The sequence below is a fragment of the Anneissia japonica genome, unplaced genomic scaffold (assembly GCF_011630105.1).
Source record: "Anneissia japonica isolate Jap-2015-1 unplaced genomic scaffold, ASM1163010v1 scaffold199_len4679917_cov187, whole genome shotgun sequence".
Classification (NCBI taxonomy): Eukaryota; Metazoa; Echinodermata; class Crinoidea; order Comatulida; family Comatulidae; genus Anneissia; species Anneissia japonica.
The window spans coordinates 1,193,252-1,209,977 of record NW_022686322.1 but is presented as its reverse complement, the minus strand read 5'-3'; the positions used below and the strand labels follow the sequence as shown (position 1 = coordinate 1,209,977).

At 35.2% G+C, this 16,726-nt stretch overlaps 1 protein-coding gene across 2 annotated transcripts in view; it reads right to left on the bottom strand.

Annotated features, from left to right (window-relative positions):
* The window catches only part of LOC117115147 (1-phosphatidylinositol 3-phosphate 5-kinase-like), a 47,237-nt gene that overhangs the window by 16,492 nt on the left and 14,019 nt on the right, over positions 1-16,726 (bottom strand). Inside the window, exons 1-19 of one of the 2 annotated variants that reach the window (XM_033258836.1) lie at positions 16,565-16,701; positions 13,943-14,154; positions 13,467-13,783; positions 12,612-12,801; positions 11,836-12,025; positions 11,309-11,444; positions 10,653-10,810; positions 10,164-10,275; positions 9,958-10,078; positions 9,025-9,162; positions 8,452-8,538; positions 7,366-7,598; positions 7,065-7,205; positions 6,208-6,312; positions 4,877-5,017; positions 4,450-4,573; positions 3,373-3,467; positions 366-1,810; positions 80-251 (exon numbers count right to left, since the gene is read on the bottom strand). In XM_033258836.1, the coding sequence (XP_033114727.1) occupies positions 80-251; positions 366-1,810; positions 3,373-3,467; positions 4,450-4,573; positions 4,877-5,017; positions 6,208-6,312; positions 7,065-7,205; positions 7,366-7,598; positions 8,452-8,538; positions 9,025-9,162; positions 9,958-10,078; positions 10,164-10,275; positions 10,653-10,810; positions 11,309-11,444; positions 11,836-12,025; positions 12,612-12,801; positions 13,467-13,783; positions 13,943-14,093 (4,056 nt within the window). In that variant the 5' untranslated portion in view covers positions 14,094-14,154; positions 16,565-16,701. Of the gene's footprint in view, positions 1-79; positions 252-365; positions 1,811-3,372; positions 3,468-4,449; positions 4,574-4,876; positions 5,018-6,207; positions 6,313-7,064; positions 7,206-7,365; positions 7,599-8,451; positions 8,539-9,024; positions 9,163-9,957; positions 10,079-10,163; positions 10,276-10,652; positions 10,811-11,308; positions 11,445-11,835; positions 12,026-12,611; positions 12,802-13,466; positions 13,784-13,942; positions 14,155-16,564; positions 16,702-16,726 lie in introns of those variants that run through there. The other variant, XM_033258844.1, reaches the window with a different exon arrangement.

Here is a 16,726-nt window from a genome sequence, read left to right as displayed (position 1 = left end):
TAATATATGTTTTTACCATCTTCAGCTCACCATCAACAGTATCAACCTTACTGGCAACATTAAATTTCATTCTCCTAACCTGTTTACACTTCCGACACCAGCTCCATGACAATATGCTGTCTTTAAAGCCTGGGATGGGTTGATCCAGCTGGCGCTGAAGTATCTGGATGGCGGCATTATTATGAACAAACCGACGAACATGATCCACCATTGACGCATCACAAATCTCACTCGGACACTTATAAGAGTTTCTAGATAAACATTTTAGAGATGATATACTTAAGAATCTTAAAGATAACAGACAGAAATAATTTTTCTGTTGGGTATATTTCAATAAAATAAATGAAAACATTGCTGTATCTTACCTGAAACAATAACGTTCCAAGAATAATCCCAAAGGAATGTCATTTTTCCCATAAAAATCCATAGTGACAGTCCAAGGTCTGACACAATAATTTGGAGCGTTGTACGACTGACAGGAATAACTACTAAACTGCAATGTGATTTTTTGGTGGTGCTTAGGATCAAAGCAATCAATTGGTCTAGCTGGACCAGCAATAGACGTCATCGGCATTTTGAGAGGATACTCATCCAAAAAGTCTTGTGCGCCTTCTGCCGTCTTCTGCTGGATTCTGCTTCCACGAGCTCTGTAATCAGCTAGTATTGTCTTGGTGGAGTCTTCGGCGGCATTGAATGTCAGCTGCTGAGTTAGGAATGGATGAGGATCTTGAACTGAAATACTTGTCCAGCGCTTTGACGACCGGTCGACTGACTTATACAAGACTTCACATAGGAATGGAGGTAACCCATCTGTGGCATCCTGAGGAAAAAGCTTTGGTGACCAATATAAATTTTCTGGAAAGTGTTCTCGTAACTTCGATGCTTTACCAGACGCTGTTTCTAAGTATGGTAACGGCATTTTCATGAAGGGAGATGAATTTAGAATTGTCTCCTTAAGAGCTTGGGAGAAGACAGATTCATTTTCAGAATTTTCCTCGAAATCTAATTTCTCCATAACACTGGTTGTGCGTCCTCTCCCAAATACTTGTTCTCCTTCACCATCATCGTCTGAATCAACGGTCTGATGAAACTCTGCGATATAATCTTCCATACTAATCTGAGAGTTGTAGTTTCTACTGTCTGGAGGATTCAGAACACTGCTGCCATCAACACCTTCTCTGTCAAAGTGATGAAGCTGGCCAATGTTATCAATCGGGCTATGTGAGGTTGCAAGCTCCACCTGCGATGAATAGCTCTGCACACCAAGATTACTTGAACTACGGGCTCTGGCAGAACCAACTTCATTAACCTTGCTTTCTGCATCTGCATTATCAGTAGCCTCAGCGTCATCAGGAGCAGATGGATTTGAAGTAAAAGATGTGTCATCCTCTGACATCTTACTTCCAGGTTCTGTCTCTCTATTTATGCCAGAATCATTACTAATGTGAATTTGTTTTTCTTTAGAGCCAGCACCAAATATCTTCATTATTGCATTTTGGAAATTAGACACAGGTTGTGTAGAATTATCTACTTCAGGATCAAGAGTTTTCACATTTGTTGCACCATCCTTTTCCAACTCCGGTTTATCAAATATCTCATCCTTTCCATCAGTTTGTTCCCCTTCACTGACTTTCATAAGACCTTCCATGATGCTATCAGAGAAGCAGAGGGAGCGATGTTTGGGGCTGGTTGGTGTGATGTCATGGCATTGCAAGATTTCTGGGGGCATGGCGAACTCATCCATAAGGAACGACATCTCTAGCCTGGAATGATATGCTGCAAACAGCATGAACTGGAACACTTTTTTCACCTTTGATAAAGAAAAAGGATATATATAACATGTAATAAACTGGATTTCTAGACAACCATGCAAGAAATGACCTACTGGTGTTCCTTACAGCTAATAAAAAGAGCAAACCTTCATTTAAAAGGAGCGCGATCGCACAGGCGCTCGTTCGCGCTCCTCAAAACGATTTAAGGAGAGCAAAAAATAGCACTTCTTGATTTACTAGGGAACTAAAATGACAGAAATTGTATTTTTGCATTAAATTAAAGGTAAATCATATTCACATTTATTATTTATGTGGATTTCATGTGTTCTTTGATACCGCGGTGAAATTTAGGGAACTCCTAAAAAGGTAAGGATAAACCACATTCTACCCATTAAAAATTTTGCTTACAACATGCGTATTAATCGTAGTATAAACAAATTTATACCCCTCTTGAAAATGGACGGTTCTAAGTCGCCCACTACAGTGCATGCACGCGGCCGCTGGAACTGGAAACTTGCGTTACTTGCATGCAAATACTTGAGATTCAGTTCCCCATTTATCACATGCAACGATTGAGATAGCGGTCCTGTTCGTAACTCAATGGGTATAATTAATTAATCAAATAAAGCAGATTTGTTTTTAACACTGCAAGTTAAATTTTAATAGTAAACAAAATACAGTATATGTCTTTCGATTTGGAGGACCTAGAGTAGAATTTACACCACTAGACTAGATGAAGATGCATCTCCATAGCCTAGTAGTAAACTACCGTGTAGCTGCACGCAGGTAGACAAACTTAATTTTATACTTAAGCCAGCATGTAAAACTGACTTACTGTACCTTGGCATTTTAATTAGATTTGTAATTTGTAATATCAATTCTCCGTTAAGTTTACTATCTTTGGGGAACTGAAAAATACTGATGCTTCTTTAGCCTATAGTCCGTCCCGGTCCTTGGGTCACGGTGTACAATTGCAAAGTATGATCAAATTTTGTAAACACACACAGGCCTATGCAATGTACCTAATGGGTCTGTTTCTTTCTTTAATAATTTTGTTAAACTAAAGTCGAAGTTTGGTAAAAAAAATATTGATATGATTTAAATATTAACATTAGATTCAGACATTTATGTCTACTTTCTCAAATTCACTGCATACTCGGAGGACATAACTTTTGGAGAGATGTTTTCTAAATGCTGTTGAAATTTTAAGCCGATTTTGCCATTGAGGCATGCGCAGAAAATAGGTATAAATACCTAGGGACAGACTTAAATTAAAGGCCATTATTTCAAAAACCTTATTAGAAAACAACCCAGAAAAAATACACATAAAACTACACACAAAAGATATAGAGGATAAGTAAAAATCAGATATATTCTGTCATTATTTTTGAAGTTATGGTCCTCAAAAAATGCTCCAAATTCCAAATGAGAAAAATACCTTTTTTTTTTCTTAACCAGACCACCCCTTCCCCTCAAATAATGTCATCGATTTTGCAAAATTCTGAGGAGAAACAATAGAGCTACTTGTCACTTGGAGATGAGCTATTAGTAGCTCTCCTCAGATTTTTTTAATGAAGGTCTGAGAGGTTATAAAACTTACCTTTGTTAACTCATACTGGTGAGCTCCTCTTAGAATGACAGAGCAGCCGAAGTTGTCGGGACATCCTTCAAAAAACATAAGTGTCTTGGTATAGTCTAAAAAAAAAAAACACCAAAAAATATTGAACAACATAACATTGCTTTCTTTATATTTCCTTCATAATATCCATGAATAAACCTTTATTGATTTGTATATTCTTTTACACATTCACTCATCACAAAAACACAGTTATAGGTACAAAAATTAAATTTTAATATTTTGTTGAACTGTGGCATGAAGAACAGCTTAGCTTGTGCGTTGAGCCTAGGCCAATTTGATCGCTGCTCTGCTGGTCTTTCAGATGGAATGCTTAGATCCAAGCTCCAGCAGACACTGTCTTTCGGATTAGAATCTAGTCCTGTATGTAATATGGTCCACACAGTACACTCTTCGGTAGAGTGTAGGAGATTGTCTCCGACTTGGACTTTTTTTCGGTTATCCTTTTGGTGATTTGCACCAAAGAAATCCAATCCAATTCAATACACTGATCATGTATTTTAGTAAAATGGCCAAGCAACCTACAGCCATAATATTGACACTGGTTCAAGCGGCTTGCTCATCTACTGTATTGGTGGTCGAACAGTGTGTGGATAAAGTCTTCTTGGAGTACTATAAAAAAGTATACAATTGGCTCATGTGCACTTAAAAAAGTAGGATGTTATCACGGTGTACTGGTCCATACAATCCCTTTAGTGGACAGATGAGGGTACCTGACACCGGTTTACTGGGTACTGCATACACGAAGTGACCCTTAGTGGTGAAGGAAGTTACAGAAGGAGTTATATTAAGCATTGAGTGCTTTGAAAATCAGTATTACATCACATTACCTGCACATGATAGCCTAGCAGTAGCTGACAGATACATTACATCCCCACGTTCTATATATATGATAATGAAGTAAGTATAATTAGACACCAGGTCCAGACATACAAACCTGATAAAATGGCCTTGTCAGTTTTTGGAGCAAGGCATTCATACTATTTTGTACATATCTCAATTGATTTATTAACTACCAGAAATTACCTATAATCTACTCACCTTTAGGAAGTTTGAATTGTTGTATGCTGAATGAATGGCAAGAACCGAGGCATGATTTTGATGCTTGGTCGACTGTTTTAACTAAATCCCCTTCTGTGAAACGCCCAATTCTTTCAACAACAGACTAAAATAAATTAAAAAAATGAAAATATGGAAAATGTTATACCTGACTTGAAGGAGCTTCTTAAATATGCATATGAAAAGAAAATAATTTATAATATAATATTACAATGATATATATATATATATATATATATATATATATATAAAGTAAATAATATATAAAAATAACAATAACATAATTATTAATCCGAACCGGGTCTTTGAGGACTATTGAAAGAGAATTTAACAACAAAAAAAAGTAATGGGATAAATCTATACATTTGACATAAAACAGTATAAAAAAAAAGTGAATATTTAAACTTACTGGCTTTACATTGAGAACAACTGTGATATCACAATTGAGCAGAAAATCCTGAGCTAATCTGGCAACCGACTTCTCCACTACCAGGACTGTTGGCTGTAGTGTTGCAATCTTGTGGACATAGTTTTTTAAATACTCATGTTCCTGAAGAAAAAAAAACACACAGAAAGATGAAATTAAATAAGAATATTATTTACTGTAATTGTTAGGGCCTTGTTCACACTATCAATTTTTTTTGTGACTAAAATCTATTATCTTTCCATATATGGGCATGATGATGTCATATCACATTCATATATGGGCATGATGTCATATCACATCCATATATGGGCATGATGATGTCATATCACATCCATATATGGGCATGATGATGTCATATCACACCCATATATGGGCATGATGATGTCATACCACACCCATATATGGGTATGATGATGTCATATTACACCCATATATGGGTATGATGATGTCATATCACATCCATATATGGGCATGATGATGTCATATCACATCCATATATTGGCATGATGATGTCATATCACACCCATATATGGGCAAATGATGTCATATCACACCCATATATGGGTATGATGATGTCATATCACACCCATATATGGGTATGATGATGTCATATCACACCCATATATGGGCAAATGATGTCATATCACACCCATATATGGGTATGATGATGTCATATCACACCCATAAATGGGTATGAAGATGTCATATCACACACATATATGGGTATGATGATGTCATATCACATCCATATATGGGTATGATGATGTCATATCACATCCATATATGGGCATGATGATGTCATATCAAACCCATATATGGGCATGATGATGTCATACCACACCCATATATGGGCATGATGTCATATCACATCCATATATGGTACAAAATAAAACTTCGTAGTGTGCACATAGCTTAAGAATCTAGGAAATTAACTCATGAGGAGAATGGTGAAATCTATTGCTCTGAGGTGATATTATCAACAGAATGGAAATTGAGGAGGCATATTAATGGAAATAGATGAAAATTGAAGGGGTGCTTACAGGAACTTGGAAAATTCAATACTATATTCAGTACTATGATTATTCATAGTACCCCATGAACGAAGACGAGATGACTGCATATGTGTTAAAATTGAGGAGGTGCGATAGTCAAATTAGGAGGGGTGCCTATTCAAACGAGGCGCTTATTCGCACAAGTATGGTTAACACTTTTACATTTATTTCCATACCTGAAGTACAATTGGCTCTACGGATGAGAATTAATAAGTTAAGGAATTCAGAAAGGGTTAACACATTTACAAACTATTTTCGTACCTGGAGTACAATTGGTTCTATTGATGAGAATTTGTGTTCAACTCGTTGATGTTCCACTGCTGATTCCAATATCAATATTCTTGGGTCCTTGATGGCAGTTCTCATCTGTGGATAAATAATTATTCTAATATTGTTGTCTGTGTAATCATAGCCAGTTGGCTTTTGAACCCAGTAAGCCTAATATACTAGGTTACAGCTTACTTTCCTGTGCCAAGTAAACCTGATATCAAGCTTATGAGATGGTACATCTTTATTCCTCTCTTTGAGAGTATGCAGATCTTATATTTAAATCTGATATCAAGCTTATGAGATGGTACATTTTATTCCTCTCTTTGAGAGTATGCAGATCTTTTATTTATGTTGTTTACAAAAGAATGTCATATTCAAAGTTCATTAAGCTGCATTTACTGAAATTTGGATCGTGTTTCCAAAGCATTCCATGTAAGCGTAGTACTGATCCTATTTTTTTAACAGTTCAATAGGCTATCTGATCAAAAAAATTTGGATTTAGTGTGAATGCACTTTTACTTGACTAAATTGTGACAATGGCCATCATCATCACATATGATTTTTTTTTAAAACAGAGCGATTTCTGTGATTTTCCTTCAGATGAGGTGCAGGTCTAAAGTCAAATTAGGTTAAGAAGTTCAGGTTTCAAATAGTTACGGCACTTCCAATCACAAGGTCAGAAGTTCAAATATGGATTTTAAAGTTTTTGTGTTGGTTGGGCTTAAGCAAATACAACTTTGTTTTTGGTCATACTTTATGAGACAGGTACAGTATGTGAATCAAATATTTCCCAATTCTGTACTTGATAAGAAATGATAGCTTGTTTTGTGCGACACAGTTTTTCTTACTTTTCGATGAGCAACATTTTTTGTGCAGACCACTCCATTTATAATACGGCAATCAGATAGACTCCCTCCAGCCACTTTCTTGATATGAACATAGTGGCGAATATCCATCTCATCATTGCGATACCGTACATCTGGTTTCACCTATAGCAACAAAAAAAAGCGCAACAAAATAAAATTAAGCTTCACCTTTGAACTATGGCTATTACAAATGCAAAACAATCAATAATCAATTATTTAGTCTTATAATAATTTTTTACAACAGTCCACAGATACAAATAAAAAACATGAATATTCATATTACCTCTTTGCTAATTGTTTCTACCATTGGTAAGATAACCTGGCTCCAGTGCTGTGGGAGTTTCTCACTATCAAGTAGCTGATTCAACAGCGCCACCAAGTGTTTGAAATTGGCAGTGCTTAGCCTCTCCATAGCCATCTTTTCACCGTTCTCATCATTCAGATCCTCTACATCAAGCCAACCGTGTGGCTCATTAGTTGTCACTTGATTTAACTCATGTACTCCATGTAAAACATCTGAAAATAAAATCATCCTTTGCATATTAAATGTTCTATCACATTCACAATACATTATAATCCAAGATCTTATAAACACAAGATGGGGTTCTCCGCGATTTACGCATAACAAATAGAAGCGTCGATTTGGCACAGAAAAGTAATCACTTTTGGAAGAGGGCGTCCTAGTCGTTGCCATGGATTTAAGATAGTATGTTCGTGTTACGCCGAAGTTTGTTACCAAGTACGTTAATTGTTCCTCATGTTCTAAAGAGAGGGCGCATTGTAAATTGGAAGCTTCTAATTGTAATGCCCGTTTTCCACTAGGCGAATAGTGGAAAACCAGCTTTACGCGTAAACGTAAAATCGTGCGGCGTACGCTATGGTCAAAGTACAAAAGTTTTCACTTTTGCAAGAGGCTGCCATACACTTTGTTATAATAGACGGAAACATAATGTTTGTTGTCAATAATTTTTTTTTATTGTTCCATGGTTCAATGCTTGTATAAATTTTTGGGCCAAGGCCTATGTTTATTTGAAATTACAGAATTTGCATGCGGAAATCGCGGAAAACGCTACCTTGTGTTTATAAGATCTTTGATTATAATGCTGTAGATATAAATGTGGCTATGTATCAATGGATAAACATCAGGATATTTAAATTTTTACAGGCATGCACAAATATGTGAGCCCATCAAACTTTTATCTTAACAAGTAGAACTGTAACTAATTCCTTAAATTTAATTTTTGAAAAATTACTTTATATTCGATATTCGATATTCAGGTGGGATAGGTTCAATAAAAGGCTCTGCTTAGCATAATAAACATTATATGTATGTACCAGATAGCATTGCTGGTTAACTTGGCAATCTTACCCTGGTGTCCATTTGAATCATTTGAAACAGCATGCTGATGAAACATAAGCTCCCATGGGCCTGCACTAATGTCACCTCCAGTTGCATCTACAGAGAGATAAAAGATATTTCATAATTTTTTAATGGTTGATAAATATACTCACCATATAGACCTATTTGGGGCAATGTCTCAGAAGCTAGATTTACTTGTGGGAAATATGTTGAATAGTGGAATGTGATTGGTTAAACTGTTTGGTTTGTTACATTGTAAAGTTTCATTACTAAATAAACAGTGACATCAGGAAAACAGCACTCTCAAAGTGATTCTCAACATTGGTGGGTCCAGAAATCTGCCGACCAGTGGTCCGAGAAGGGGTGTCTGAACCAAGGGCCTGTCTAGAGCTTGTTGGCTTCCTTTTAAATCCTGTTTTATTTAAATTTTTAAGCTTAAGCATTTGTATAATTATTTCTAATGTACTGTATTTGGACTCGATTTGCCCATTTTAACTTTTGTCAAGAGCATTGAACAGTTTTAGTTGAAAATGCGCTATATAAGTTATTATTATTATTATTATTATTACAGCGCTTTCTCACTTTTTTCTGAGTTGTTTGATCCCAATGGTTTCCTGAACTGTGAACTAACAGATGAATGCGCCACCGATAATGAAGACGTTTGATAATTATCACCAGAGTTGCTCAGAACTGTTGACCTCTCCATGTCAGATAGCGAGCCTGCAAGATGGTAATTATAGACAATTCGAAAATGTTAAAACATGCTATAACATACTATATGCAACTTAATTACTTATAAATCAGGCATTATAAATATAAACTAATCACTGAAAAATATAGCATATTATGGTGACTTAATCAATCACAAAACCAGTGTACTGTTGCTAAATGTTAAACTGAGTAATTAGAATAGAAAATGACAGTATTGTATGCTTTAGCACTGTCAGAGACAACATAATACTTTTACTCATAATTTCAGTGATAGTAAGTCAATTCCAGTAAAATGACTTATCATTTGAAAGCTTATAATGTTCACAATATGAAAATATTAAAAATCAATTTTCTTGTTTTGGTCACAGATGCTGGCTTAGACATGGAAAGCCCTATATATGTCAAATCCTATAGGATGGATCGCACAGGACAAATCCTATAGGATCTGATCAAACAAGTCCTATCAAGATATTTCAGGATAATAGAATCATATTAGACAAATCCTAAAGGACCTTATAGAGAAATGCCTACAGGATCTTAATGCAATGCATATTACAGGCTCTAATATAAACATTTTTATAGGACTTCAGGAATGCAGAACATTAAAGGACAAATCCTATAGGATTTTGTCTGATAAGATCCATCTGGTATATGATTTGTTGTAAGACGATTTCTCTGAAGAGCCATGATTTATGCAATCAATCCATCAATCAAGCAATCAATTAATCAATCAACTGGTGGACTGATAAATAAAAATCATGATAAATCAGTTATTAAACAAGATTCTCAAGATTTAGAACTCACCAGAATCATTGGCCTCCCCATCTGTTATCTCACGAAACCAGATAGGTTCCATCAGATCCTCGTTGGATAGCGGGGTCTTATCCTGTGCTAATTCCGGTGGGAAGTTCCCTTGTCTTGCAGCCTGTTACGAAAACACAATGGCTTAATGACTGTCAGGTATTATCCCAGTTCCCATAAAATGTAATGTTTGTATATATAACACTTACCTCACCCGGCCGATAAAGGGCATACTCATCTCGAAACAGCTGCTCATTTCTTGTAGCACATTCAATCCACTTAGCATCTAGAAGAGCCTGACCAATTGCCACAGCCTGAACTCTGATAATATAAAAGAAAAGTGCTCCAAGAACAACTTTCTTTTTTCAGTAATTAATTTGTAATGCCACTTATATAATACAATAATATAAGGGATTTAAAGGGTTGTCCCTGATATCACATGATTTTATTCATTTTTACATTCATGTCATTCCCAAATTGTTTATTGTACGTTTTATGTATGGTATCAAAATAAATCAAATACAGTAAAATAAAAAATCAATTACAATACATATGACTTCCTCCCTCTTTGGCCAACACTCTATTGTTATCTAGTGTTTCAGCTTTTCTGATACAAATATAAAAATATACAGTACGATAAATATAAAGTATAGTATATGCTTTAAATTTTCTACTGAAAATAAAAATATAACACAAACCTATCTGTAGCTTTATCTGTGCTAAGTAGCCAATCAACAACCTGCGATCCCACAATGCAATCAGGGTAAGTGCGTAACCGATAGCGATGACCTTGAAACTCGATACCATTTCCTTGCTGAAGCATAAGAAGCCAGAGATCTCGGAGTTGTATTGAGTCCTATTGGGGAAGTTAAAAAAAAAAAAAAAATCAACCAATCAATTCAACCAATAAATAATGGCTGGTGCTTTTACATGTTCAACTTTTGTTGTGCTCTGAAGAAAATAAGTGGTAGTTTTAAATAAATTAGTGAGACAATTAACAACCAACGAAGAGCTTAGTACCCTATACCAGCTATGCTATGCATCGGAGTAAAACATTTCACTAAGTCCTGCACCCATGGATAATTGTTGCTAAGGTCCTATCGACAGCTCATAAAAAAAAATCTGCAAGGATTTAATGGGTGATGCGAGTGAACCAAAAAGGACAGAAAATAAACAATGCAATCAAAAATATAAATGCAACTATGCATCAGCCTCATTCTTTTTCAAAAGATCGTGTTGTTCACGTTGTATTAGAAAATTCTCCTTGATTATTTCGAGTGTTGCTTACTTGTTGATACAAGCTGATTCTATTTTTATAAGATTAACATGACTTTTCAAAACAAATTGACCTAACCTTTAAAAGTAGCTGTCGTTCATTCTCAACTACATGACGTCTGTTTTCTGATTCAGTTGATGAGGTTAAGTTACCAACTTCAAATGGGTTTCTCGTTGCTAGTATTGAAGAATCAATGCTACTTGAGCTGTAAGTTCTACAAAGGCAAAACATAGTTAAAAAATTGTATAAATCTATTTTTGTAAACCCACCAGAGGGTCACCAAAGTAATTATTTTGATGGATCATAAAGTCTTGAAAGAAATAATAAAAAAAATCAACTAGCTCTAGTCTGCTACTATCATTACATCAGAAATATTATACAGTAGATTGAAACATGTTTTATTTTGTAATAATACTCAATGTTAAATTTGACCGTATTAATAACATAAGATATTATTAATAATTATTTCAAATTTAATTAAAACATTTAAGTAAAAAATATAGTAAAACTATGACAGGCAATTTTCCACACTAGATCGTCAATTTTCCACACTAGATCGTCAGTCAAAAAATATTACTGGTTGAGTATATTGCTTAGTGCCGTACCTACGTCTGCCCCTAAAATCGTCCTTCATTTTAGTTGAGAGGGTGTCCAGACTGAGGTTAGCTATGGATAGCAGGGCTGACTCGGTGGCGCTCTTCAGGTCCTCCTGTAAGGCTTTCAGATCGTTCTGATCATGAGAATGGGCGTAACTTAACACCACTTTACAACAAGAGGTGCAAACACGAAGATAACCTAGTTGAAGAAAATACAAGGATATATGAACTGCTTATAGTTCAAAAATAAATTATGTTCATTGATGTATTTATTGATTCATTTATATATATACAGTTCTGCCTCCAATTAAAGGTTTCTATGTTCTTTAGCAGCTTTGATCTCTAATTAGAATAATAAACATAAATAACATTTGTTGTTTTGGGAACACAGAAAAGTGGTCTTTAGTTGGAGGTGGTCAATAATTGGAGAAGTCTTTAATTAGAGGAATATTTCAATCTTATCCCTTGTGAGCAATTAGGTTTTGGAATTAGTATTAAAAATATCTGATTTTGACAGGAATTTGCATTGTCAAAGACACAAGCGAGATGTAACTATTTGAGCAAATTTTTTGGCTTTGAACATTTTCAGTTGGAGGTCTCTAGGGGGAACCTAGGCAGTGCAAGCATTTTTTTGGGGGGGGTTGGGGAATGCCCCTGTGCACATCCAGATATGCCACTGGCGAGATGGGATTTGAATGCTAACTCATGGTTAAGATGAGAGGTTGAATAATAACCACTGTACCACGCATTTTACTCCATACAAAATTCACTTAGCAGCCGCTTACCAGTGTAACCCATAACTCTTCCAGGCACTTCCTGGTTACAGCAACGACTACAGAAGATCTGGCCACAGACACGGCAGTGATGGCGTCTTCTAAATGTAGTAAACTTGTCACCGCACTCGTAACATTCCTTACACTGACTGTCTGGCATCCAGTACTGTTTGAAGTCACTGTCTCTGTAGGCTTGTGGTGTCTACAGAAATGAAATGACAACATGTTGTTGGCTGAAACAATTTTCAAGCAAAATAAAAAGCAAATAAAAAAGAAATGTTTATTTAATAATAAATAATAAAGTTCTTAATAATTCTGAATCGACAGAACAAGTGGTTGTCATTGACTATCAGAGTAGTTGACAAGCTTTAACTGTGCAAAACAAAAGGAGGACCCTAGAGAAAAAAAAAATTAAACCATTTAATAATTACATTTGTTATGCAGATATGCAAATAAGAAGGAAAGAGAACTTACCGTCACAGACTTATCAAATATTAGCTTATTTCCTTGTTTTTTGTTTTCTATTTTAGTATTTCTTTCAATTTCATTCTGTGCTTCCAAATTTCTGTGATTCCTTTTTACCTACCTTTTATTTTTTTTGTCTTTGTTTTCCTTATAATTTCCTTTTCTTTCCTTTCTGCTTTCTAATACCTCCTGCATATTTCTTTAGCTTTAGATTACCTTTGCAATATTTCCTTATACTTCTTCTTTTTCTTTGTTTCTTATGTATCCTTGATTTTCTTGTATTTACTTTATTTCTTTTCTTTCCTTTTCATTTCTTATGCTTTTTCATATATATCTCATATTATCTTATCTTATTGTTTCTTTTGTACCCTGATTCCCATATCTGCTACTATATTGTCTTACCTGTCCTCGTCTTTCAATTATTTTGCTGAGGTGACTAACAATAGTGGTTAGACTTCTGGTTGGCATATCCTTCCAGCTGTCTTGTTTGCTTACTTCAGTCCAGCTCTCATCGTCATCATTATCTTCAATGTCTCCCTCATCATCATTTAGGTGATCATCTTTATCTCTCACTTCAGATGCTTCTCTAGCTTCTGGTAATGGTGACGGATTTCTAGAAGATGCCCGACTGCTTCCTCGAGATTGTCCATGTAGCGGTGATGTTCCCCGAGATACTACTGGTGATTGTCCTCTTCTTGGAGAACTGCTGTTGCTAACCTCTGGAAAACAAATAAAAAATATTTTATTCTGGTCTTACCAAGTAGTAGCATTAAAGCATATCTCCATACAGACAATATTCAAACATTAAAATGCGGTGCCATGATAGACATAGGCACCTACTTCAACATAAAAATGAAATGCTAAAAATTTATCCTCACCTGAGCTTGAGGTCCATCGAAACAGTTTTAGAAAGGAAAATCCTGTGTTCTTAGTCTCTTCAGGTGATAAGGGTTTGAACCATGTGATTTCTTCTCCAGGAATTTCAGTTTTACCTTTTCTCTGTTTTTGAGGCGTTGAAACTGAAGCCATAGTATTTGCATCAAGATATTAAAGCCTTAGTTTGGTAGTAGGCCAAGTTGGTTTCCCATATCTGAAGGCAGGATAATAGGAAAGAGACTGTTAATTTAAATAATCTAAATTTTCAAATTACCCTCAGACAGTGTGATGTTGTGATCCTGCATCCTTTGTCAACCATATCCAGATTTTGATTTGTATTAAAAATCGGTTCAAATGTGTGATGTCTTCATTAGATCTGAAAATTCCAACAATGATTGCAAATTCAAAAATATATCTCCTACTATACTGTACAAAGATAAACAAAACAAAATGGGTAAATTTATGACAGTAAAAACTGATGAAATGATATATTAACATAGCAACAAAAGAGCATTTGTAGATGTGTACATATTAACTAACATTATACAAATAGCATTTGTAGATGCGTACATTTTAAGTAGAGCACCTTATAATTAAATTAGTGTAAATTGTAGTACATTAACATATACTACCTCCTTTTTATCCTTCTTTATTTCAATGTGTACACATGAAGCAGACCAGAAGCACAACAGATCCCGACCACAACAGCACACCAGACCCAGACCAGATACAGACTGTAAAATAAGGCTTGCGTTGGGAATATATTTTCAGCGCAAAAATTAGGCCTGAAACTCTGTCCGCACACTTCAGAAAATAAGGGCCAATTTCCGCATAGTAACTGTAGCAGTAATTACGATTCCGTGCACCTATTTTCCTAGTGATTTTCCACACAAATTTTAGTTGGTTTTTGTGATATCCTCCACACAAAAAATTCTAGGAAACAGTTAATTCGAGAAGATGCCACTTTGAGCAAATGCCAGTTTGAGCAGATTCGAGCAGAAGTTACTTTGAGCGGATGCTAGTTTGAGAGGATAAAGATCCACATATGAGAACAACAGCCTGCACGAGTTACGTATGAATTACTTAAAAATTTTTTATTTCGAGCTAACAATTTGCATTTGGCCGAGGCTCAAGCTTTACAAATATAATTTGCTTTTTTAAATACAAAACCCCAACTGGAGACAAAAACCGTGAATTTAGAATGAAACGTGCGCATTCAACAATAAGTTTTAGTGAAGCCTTGGTACTGAATACAGGTATGGATGGCTCTTGACTTTTGTTATGTAGGCCTAACTACAGAGGCTAAGGCTATGTAAAATTTAAAAAAATTTGTTAGCATCCTTATGTTATAAATTTTCATGGTAGGGAGTGAGGTTTTTTTTTTCTCGCATCGAACATGAAAAAAGAATGTCGCAAGGAAAAAAAGGAAAACAAAGAACAAGAAAACAACGGAGGCCAAAACTGCATACAAGAAATTATGTAATTCATCTACTGTATAGCAAGCAGAAACTTTACCTATGAATAACAGTCATAATCCAATTATCTCTATATATCCATTCCTGTTATTATTTTTTCTGTTTTAATTTTTTTCTTGTTTTTACCCTGATTTGTTGCTATTTTGCTGTGATTGTGGCTTTGCTTTTTTTGTGTGTGTTTTTCCATCTGTTTTTTTTTAAATAATAATAATAATAATAATAATAATAATAATGATAATAATAATGGTGTTTTGGGTTTTATGATTTTGGTATGGTGATATTTATTGTAATTTTTATTTCTTCTAGTAAATATTATAATGGTCCTATTTTATGTACTGTATTTTAAATTGTATTATATTTGGTAGGATAGTATCAAATCAGATCCTTATGAAACAAGACTCATGAAACTGAAATTGTATCCTTTAGCAGTTAGAAGATTAAGAGATCTTTTTGAAGCATTCAAAATCATTACAAATAAAGAGAACATTGACAGCTCCATCTTTTTTTCATCTAATCCTGCTAGCATCACTCGTGGTCACAAATATACAAAGTCGTCTATGAATAAAGACCTAGAAATCAGAAAGAACTTCTTTAGCTTGAATTATTAAGCATTGGAACAATCTCCCATCCAATATTGTTGAAGCAACTTCTGTAACTACAGTATATTTTAAAAGCGACTGGACCAACATTGGTTGAACAAGGATGCTGACACCATATTGGGCAGTATGGCATAAATGACTGTGGGTCTCAAGAGGCTAAATAGCCTATTCAATTACTTTATACCCACATCCAAATAAGTTCAAGTTCAAGTTTATTTAAATCTCTCAATATTTTTTTAATGTCATTTGCCTCTGTCCTAAATGCTTAGCTATAATATGACAAGGGCTATGCTAGTTAGAGGTATAGCCTAGGTCCTTAATTCCTCACAAACAATTAGGTAGCCTACGACCTAGGTGCGCCTAGGCACCTAGCTAGCCTAGGCCTAGCTAGACCCAATTAAGCTAGGTTTAGGGCCTAGGCCCTAGGCCTAGGTAGTTAGGCTAGGAAGATAACGTAAGACCAGGCCTAGGCCTACCAACTATATTATCTTTATATAGAACGTTAATTTTACAAATTCCTACAAAAATGCTTGGACGTTCATTAACTTACTGTCCAGACAGGCCAAGACCCTTTCTTATAATATTCTGTTTTTTTTTTTTTCTAATGATCTTTCCGGTTCTGAAATGTTTTTTCCAACACGATGAACTCTTGTGTGGGTCATTCACGATTGTTTTGATTATTTTACTGCTATTAAGCCGACCGCCGTGCTTT